This window comes from Helianthus annuus, chromosome 17 (assembly GCF_002127325.2).
Source record: "Helianthus annuus cultivar XRQ/B chromosome 17, HanXRQr2.0-SUNRISE, whole genome shotgun sequence".
In the NCBI taxonomy this organism is placed as follows: domain Eukaryota; kingdom Viridiplantae; phylum Streptophyta; class Magnoliopsida; order Asterales; family Asteraceae; genus Helianthus; species Helianthus annuus.
Window position 1 is genome coordinate 177,862,495 of NC_035449.2, and position 8,921 is coordinate 177,871,415.

Below are 8,921 nucleotides of genomic sequence, written 5' to 3' on the forward strand. Positions count from 1 at the left end.
TGTTTATGATATGATCAAGTATGTACATAAACATTGATGTTGATATATACTAGCTAGGTGCATCCAGTTAAAATGTTCCAAGTTCCGACAACACAGAAAGCTTGGATATTCAAGGTACGGATAAGAGTGTTTGGGCCCACTTTGCAACGTGAATGGTTCGATTTAACATATATACCTTTCTGCATCTAACCCAATATCCAGACCAGATACGTCGTAATGTACCAAACACATGTATTAACGTTATCTCTTAATAACTCAACAACCAATAGATTACGTACACTCCAACCGTTTCTGACTTTTGTTGTACAATGACCACTTGGTCGGACCTTCTGCCGGAGATTCTCAACAACATCTCCGGAAAGTTAGATTTCTATGAAGATTCTGTCAACTTTCTTTGTGTTTGCACTTCATGGAAGTCTTCTTCCGCCACCACAACCAAACACTCCATTCAACATCTCCCTTCTCGGTTGCCCATGTTGATGCTTGCAGAATCCAACACAGATGAAGACGATGAACACGAACTGCGTAGGTTCCTTCTTCTATCCAACGGCGGTACCATGCGTAAGCTGCCTCTACCAGAGGCGCAACGACAGCGATGTGTATCTACTCACGGGTGGCTGCTAACAACCGTGGAACAAGAGTTTTATACCAAGCTTGTTAACCCGCTTACTCGTGCTCAAGTCGATCTCCCAAGGCTGTATATGATTGAGGAATTATACTTTGATCAAGATGAATGGATGTACTACTTGTTTAGCATGAGAAAAGTTGTGTTTACATCACCAAACCCTTTGTCATCAGACCCCTCGTTTCGTGTTATCATCGTTTGGGGGAGAACTATCGGGTTTTGCCAGCCCGGAGATGTTTCGTGGACTCGAATCAAAGGTTGGGAAGGACATCTGTTCGATATCTCGTATCATGGAGCGCGAAAACGGCTCTATGTAGTGGCCACGATGGGAGCAATCTACGAATGTGACGTAACTAACGATGTTTTGTGTCCTAAAGCATTGTCTCGAGTGACAACGTTCCCAGGAGAAGAGTTCGGGTGCTCGTGTGTTCCCTGGGCATATTTACTCGAGTGGGGGTGTGACAGTTTGCTAATGGTTACGCGTGAACGTTACTATTTCAAGAAACATGATGATGAGTATGGGCGTTATGGACCGTATAGGACTAGCAGGTTTCAATGTTTTGTATTTGGGTTAGACGATGGAAAGTGGTCGAAAATCGCGAGTTTGGGGGGCAAAGCAGTCTTTATAGGGTTCAATTCATCGTTTGCTATCGATGGTGGTGAAGCTGTGAAGCCGAATTGTATTTACTTCACCGATGATCTTTATGAACCATACCGTGGTCTACCGGAGGGCGGTGGAGGAGATGTCGGAATATATCATATGTTTAACGGTAGAATTGAAACCCTCTTCGAGTCACAAGAGTCGGTTTTCCGGTCTAGTCCTCCTTTATGGCTTCAAACAAGCACCTTCCTATAATTAAGGGAATTAAGTAGTTGTTTAAGAGTGCAAATAATGTCTATTTGTATAAGCATATCGAAAGATATTTGTTTGGTGAAGAAATAGCATAACAATGTTTACTTACGATTATGGGTGACAATTATGCTATCGATGAGTTAAATTGTTGAATCCAAACACTATTTATTTATTCATTTGCATCTACATGAAGACACTTAATTAAGTTTTTCTAACTACAAAGTAGAAATTTTATAAACACCTGAATGGTTACAATAACTTTAAATCTAGTTTTGAAATTTTATTTTATTTTATTTAATGAAAATCAGACAAGTTTATTTAGAGCTAGCTTTTTTATTCCTAACCACAAAACCTCATTTAAAAAGTAAAAAAACTAGCAAGACGCTAGCTGCCATGGCTCGACAACAACTCAAAAAGAAAATCTACATTAGTCTTTCGAAATCAAATATTTAAATGAAGACCCAGTTTAATCCAAATAAATCCCAAGGATTAGATATCCTCCATCACCTTAGGCACCGTTGGGGCAATATCTGAGAAGATGTTTCTTTCCTCGCTTTCCATGTACACTAATAACCAATCATGATAATACCTTGAAGCACCTTCTTTAGTTCTTGCTGCATAACAGGGTTGATTCGTGAAGGCTAAGCAGATCATCGATCGAAAAAGCAAGGGCGGGGGGCATGGCACCAAGAACTTATGTCTTGCCAAACTAAAGTGGCAATATGACAAGAGGTAAACAAATGGCAGGCATTTTCGACAACATCCTCACAAAGTCCACACAAAATAATCTTGATCTGGATGTTGTGATGAACAAGAGATTCTCGTGTCGGAAGTCTATCCATCTCTGCCGTCCACACAAAAACATTGACTTTCTTTGGAACCGAGTTGTTTCGACCCATAACAAAAGTAGCAGTTGAACTCGACACCCTGAATTACACTTTCTTCATAAAGGCAACCGAAAACTTCCTAGACGGGTCGTCAAGCCAAACCACTCATCTTTAGCATCTGAAAAACGACATTCTAGATCAAGTTTAGAAGAATAAACATTTCAGCCACCTCAGTAGAGATTAAAGGACTCCTCTTCCACCTCCAAGACCAAGACCTATTATTAGAATCGAAGTAATCCTTAATTCTAAATCACATTCACATATTTACATTTCACTTGTTTTCCTAATTCTTAATCCATTCGCCTCCCCCTTCGGGCAATCGGCAATCTGCCTCGCACTTCCAACTATCTTCAATCAGGACTTCCCCTTCGTCTGGTCTAGGTACACATCGCTTTTCTCTGATAGTTCTCTTAATTCGGGGTGGACAACGGTAATAGGTGGTGGGCAATCATTATTCCAGCTTATATATTTGTTATACCCCCATCTTCAGAGTTAAAGAAATATGCAAGCTCTCTTCAAAGTTAAAAAAATATGCACGTAATCTAATCAGATACTTAAATACATTAAAGACTGCATTAACAAGAAGCAGGAGCAGCTCAAGCTGAAGATACATGACAAAGAGGAGCTGAGAGCAGATATTGAAGTCATCATTGATGAATGGGTTCAAGCAATAACCTGGTATAAGGAGATGTACAAAGAATGCAACAAAATGAATCTAAAAGATGGAGATCTATATCAGATTAACCAATGATTGGAAAACAGTTCGATTATGTTACTTGAACATTGTTTTTGTCAATCTTTGAATTTATGTAGTTTGAATTCACCTTATGTTATTTTAGTATGAGTAGTTTATTTTTCTTACAATACTTAGGGGTTGTAAGGAAATAATTTGTAAGTATTGAAGAAAAATATGATCATTCAGATCATATGCTGAAGATAAAGTTAAGAAGATCAACAAAAAGGAAAATATTGTAGGACCGGTTTCGACTCCGTAACGATTGCGAACCGACTCGTGTAGGAATTCGTACACGAACGTGACCGAACACACACGACGTACTATAAACGTGATTCTATTGAAAGATCTGAAATCGTACAAGAACCGTGAATCACCTTGAGTACTTTCTCTCTTTAGCTTCTCTCTCTAACACTAGAGCTCTCCAAGTCTCCAAAATGGCAAAAGTCTTAAACAACTAACATAAGATTCCTATATATAGGCCTTGGAATTAATGAGACTTCTCATTAATTACCAAAATGCCACCTTGCTATTTCTATCTAATTATTACAATATAAAGTCTCGTTTTCTTCAGTTTCTGCTACGAACTCGATTGACGGAGGCGATAGACATAAATGCACTAACAGACTCCCCATTGGATATTGCCGCAGTCAATCTCGTAGCGTCTTGTCTTTCTCTCTCTGAGTCTTCTTGAAGCTTTCTCGTCTTCAGCAAACACAGACTCCCTCTTGCTCGAACAGAATCCCCGTGACCTGTCTTCAGCTTCAGCTCCCCCTTTCGGTAGACTCTTCCTTCAGGCTCCCCCTTTCGTCAAGCTTCCGTGCTTTTGGGATCGACACCTGGCTTTCCGGTTACAAGCTCCTTCAGGATAGTTATCTGGCTGCTTGAATGCACGCTCTCCCTTGCGCTGAGCTCGTCTTCAGACTCCCCCTTAGACTCGGCTATCGGGATCGTAATCTGGTACAACACCTGCAATTCTCAAACATTTATAAGTAAAAAAATGTTTTGAACATCCAGGATTGAAGATCCTGGCTCTCTCTCAGCATAAGCTAAAATATTTCGACAGTGAAAGCATTTTCCGATTGTCCAGGAATCGTGACCTGGCCTTAAAAACTTTTAATCAAGATCCTGGCTCTAAAATATAATAATATGAATATATCCAGGATTACATGATTCTCTCCCCCTATCAACAATCTTCATAGATTTGGCAGTATAAATTATCCAAAATCGAAATCTAGCTCTTTACAACAGATTTTAACAATCTAAGAATCCAAATCCCTCACAGTTAATCATCCAAGTCCAAATTAATGACCTTGGAGATAACAAAAACTGTTTTTTTATTTTTGGTTTTAAAACTACAAGTTTCAAATTAATGAACTTGTTTTTATTTTCCGAAACACAATCAGCATACTTAGATTTTGAAACTCAGCTCTCAGACATCGGTTGTCGAAAATAAAGCAGAATCAAAATCTTTTTGTATTTTTCTGAAACATAAAGCAGTAAAGAAATATTTACATACATATGCGCAGACAATATTTTTGTTTGAGTTCGTGTCAGATGATCATATCAGTTTATGACAAATCACTAGTACCGTTGAGCTTTAAACACTTTAAGTTCTAAACGATTCACTTAGATTGTCAGTATATTGATCCACTTAAATTTTCACACAAAGTTCAATTGATTCGAGATACAGATTAGTGTTTTAAGGACTTAAACTTATTGGCGTGTCCCACCTCAGAATATACTCCTGTATCAAAATTCCCTAGATTCAGTCTTACAGGTGAGTATACCAATTTGATATCTGTCACACCCTGACTTTTGCGGAAGCGTGATTATGGTGTGACTTTCTAAATATCATTGCATTCAATCATAACATCAACTATATGATAAAACCATAGGTTTGTCATCTATTAAATAAGTGTAAAAGATAACATCATTTTAAAGCGTAGACTCCAAATTCAAGTTTTACAAATCATACAATTGTTTATGAGTTTATTAAAGACTCGTCAAAAGTTAATGAATAACACCAAGGTTTGGAAGACGTGTCTCGTCCAGGAATAAGACACACTAACCAAACTCAAAGACCATGGATGACATCTTTATTCTTAACGCAGCATAAAAACTTCCAACGCCTGCCAGATCCACCTTACAAATTCCGTGAAATACATGTAGTTTGAAAAACATCAACAAAAGTTGAGCGAGTTCATGTGTTCGTTTGTGTGTATGTATAAACCTTTGAAATGTTGTAAGTATGTATGTAAGTCCCTGGTATGTAGCAATAAGGAAAAAGAGATCACCACTGGGTTGCAAAGCCAATGGTATGTGTGAAGTGATGCAGGAAGACTCAAACTTAGCAGATTTCGTCAATAAGACATAGTCACCTCATGGTCCACTCAGCGGACTCAGGAGTGGGGCTCGCTACACCCGAATAGATCTATCACTCATATCCCTCAGTGTTTTCCGGAATAATATTTACCAAAAATGATAGTTGTACGAGTGTTTTCCGGAATATTACGTAAGTTACGTTTTATCGTTTGGCTTCATAATATTAATTGTGTAACTTAAATATTTCTTCCGTGAGATTTTTGGTATTGTTTTGGAGTTGTAATTCCCATGGTATTTTGCTAAGATATATTATTTTACCCTAATATAATATAACTAGTTCAGAATTCGTACAAATATTCACACAAGCGTCTTATTATAAAATATACATTCTAAATATATATTTATCCATTTTTATTTACGAAAACCATCCTCCGACATTTTATTTTTTGTGACAAAACCTATGGCGAAGTTTATTTTGAAAAAACAAAGTTTAAAACATATTTGTAAACACTTGTTAGAAAATAATTTCTAAGTGTTTATATTTTTAGAAAATTTCGCCATAGTTTCCCCTAAAAACGGAGGTGTCCATGCTATTAAAGCATATCATTTTCTTTTTAAAAATCAACCCAACAATCAATAATCAAACTACACTTCCCAAGTGCAAAAGCTATACAATGTATATAACAATATGAACATGAACTTTCACAAAAACTCGTAGTAACTTGGTAACATGTTTAGTAGACTTAGTTACCCCTTAAAGTGTGTTTATTTCTTAATAAACTTCCTATTTGAAAATTTTAGGTGTTTACAACTTGTAAACATATTCTACAAAAATTATTCTTTTGAACTCTTCTTGTAAATAAAGTGTTCTTACACTCATTTTATCACCAAAAGCAATGTACATTTATGTAAGAATCAAGTTCTACTAAAAATCATATTTTGAACTTGATTTTCTTGGAAATTTATTCATAAATCTTAGATTTGCAAAATTACTAGTTCACTTTATTTACTATTTTTCAAGAAAAAATTTTATTCTCAAGTTCATGTTCATAAGTGAGGATGAGCTTCTTGGGTTAACACATAATCATCCTCTAACTTGCTAAATCATGTGTTTAATCACGATTTAACAAGCTCCTTATGGTGATCATCATCATAATTTCAAGTAAATAACAATCAAGTGCCATGTATGTATTTAACAACCTCATTTCATCCACAAATCATCATATGTAAGCTTATGTTTATGATTCTTGTTTATGTTCTTTTAGTGTTCTTGTGATTCATAACAATATATATCTTTTTAACCAACAAAATAAGAAATAAAAACTAGTAGCAAGAAGCTTACGACTAACAATATATATGATACTTAGCTTTCGTTAGGTAAATATAATATTATATTGGGCTGCAAATGAACCGAACGAACTCGAACAAGACCTTGTTCGTGTTTGTTTGTTAAGGAAATATATGTTCACGAAGTGTTCATGAACACTTACCAAACGAGACTTTATGTTTGTTCGTTAAGGAAATGAATGTGTTGGTGTTTGCTTGTTAATTTTAGGCAACAAACGCAAAGGAATGTTCATGAACAAAAATGGACACAAACTAATGTTCATGAATACAAATGGAAACAAACAAACAAACAAAAACAAGTGTTCATGAACAGAATATATAATACACTGATACTTATTAAATATTTTATTTTTCAAAATTTTGGAGTATTGAAATAAAATATAAAAACTAAAAACACTAATGAACTATCGAACACAAACTACATAAATGAACATGCCCTCTGTTCATGTTCGTTCATTTAACTAAACGAACAGAATTTCGTGTTCGTGTTTGTTCATGAATTAAACGAACAAACACAAACAAACTTCCTGCCGAACGGTTCAAGAATTATTCGCTAAACATTCGGTTCGTTTGCAGCCCTAATATTATACAAAGTTTTAAGGATATTTATGAAATTATCCCTACATTGGTTCTGATATAGGGTAGTTTTCTAAGTTCACTTGTTTTTCACGCGGTACGTTAGTAAATAGTCAACAAGGTCAAATGCCACAGCTGGAATCTAACATTTGAAAGTCACATTATTACTTTCTAATCATCTCCTTTTCGGATGTGGAACAGGTGGTTCAGTTCTACCATTGGAAGGCACCCGAGTTAAAGCTGTCAGAAGTAAAAACAGAGCTTCCGTCTGACCGAGTGGTGTCCCTCAGAATTGCTGGTGTTCCCGTCTATCTCAGGGACAACTCGTTGTACGATCTGATTGGTGGGCTTTTTGGTAAAGTAGTCCAAGAATCTTCATTCTCATTGTCAGTATCGGATAACTCTGAAGGCTCGGTTCTGGTGTTAGTCCCCCTGGGTAGGAGAATCGAGGAGTCGGTGGTGATTAACTGGCAGGAGAAAAGATTTGTTGTATGGGTTGCGGAGGAAGTTATAGCTTGGAAACCTGATCCGATTAGTGATTCCCATTAAGTGGATGAGGAATTGGGTAATTCGTCTTCGGAAGAATCGGACGAAGTCTTCGTCGTCGGTGGAGATGTTGAAGATACTAATATGGTTGACGAGGTCGAAGAAGGTGAAATTAGGTCTCTAGTTCTGAGTTCGCCGGTGCCGGAAGGAGGAAATCGCCCCCTATCGGAACCCCCTTCAGAGCCGGTTAATGATTAGTCGCCGTTAAATGAAAAGTTGGGTCCTGAAAGGTCGCGGGACATGGATGGTGGTATCGAAGAGCCGGTCACTAATGGGCTGCATGGAATGCATGGGGAATCCTCTAGTCATAATTCCGAGAATGTGGCGGCTGGTTATTATGAGGGTGGTCCCCACCATAAAGGAGTTAATAATAGTTATTCGGTGGATCATCTAGTTCAGGAAGGTCCAACTCCCCATATTGGGCTTGGTAAGAGGAATAGGGCTGACAGGAGCCCCCCATCATCCGGTTCTATGCAGGGCCCCCCAACTAAGCCCTTTTACCAAGATCCAATCCCTGAGGATTTTTCTTTTGACCTAAATAGGCCATCTCCGGCTTCTGGGGCGATCCTTGGTGAGTCGGTAGGTGAGCCATTGCACCGTCAGTCATCACCTGGCTACTGGCAGGAATATTGAGTCATCACCAGGGCTCCCGAATTTGAATTCAAGTTTCTCCCCTGACCCTGGTGATTTAAATCCGGTCCTCCAGGACGTGGATTCTGAAGTTCGAGCTACTGTGGAGATAGGGGCAAAAGTGGGCATTGAGCTACAAGGTTTCGAAGACGTGACTAGATCCGTTATTCTTGGTGAAGGTGAGTTTAATGGTTGTCGATGAATTTTCTATCAGTGAATTTAAGGGGGTACGGGATTCCTGTAAAGTTGATTGGGTTAGGGGTATCAAAACATCTTATGGAGTTCACTTCTTGGCGATTCAAGAAACAAAATTGGGGGCTGATTTGAATTTTGTGTTCAATGGGTTTTGGGGAAGATCTGTGACAACTCGAACTTTAGACTTACTGTGATGTAACGTTA

The 8,921-nt window shown here is 37.8% G+C and overlaps 1 protein-coding gene across 1 annotated transcript; it reads left to right on the forward strand.

Annotated features, from left to right (window-relative positions):
• Positions 1-308: 308 nt before the first annotated feature.
• On the forward strand, positions 309-7,895 carry LOC110925266 (putative F-box protein At5g55150). Its single transcript, XM_022169227.1, has 2 exons — positions 309-1,430; positions 7,548-7,895. Exons 1-2 carry the CDS (start codon positions 309-311, stop codon positions 7,893-7,895), a joined length of 1,470 nt encoding a protein of 489 aa, XP_022024919.1.
• The last annotated feature ends 1,026 nt before the right edge of the window (positions 7,896-8,921 follow it).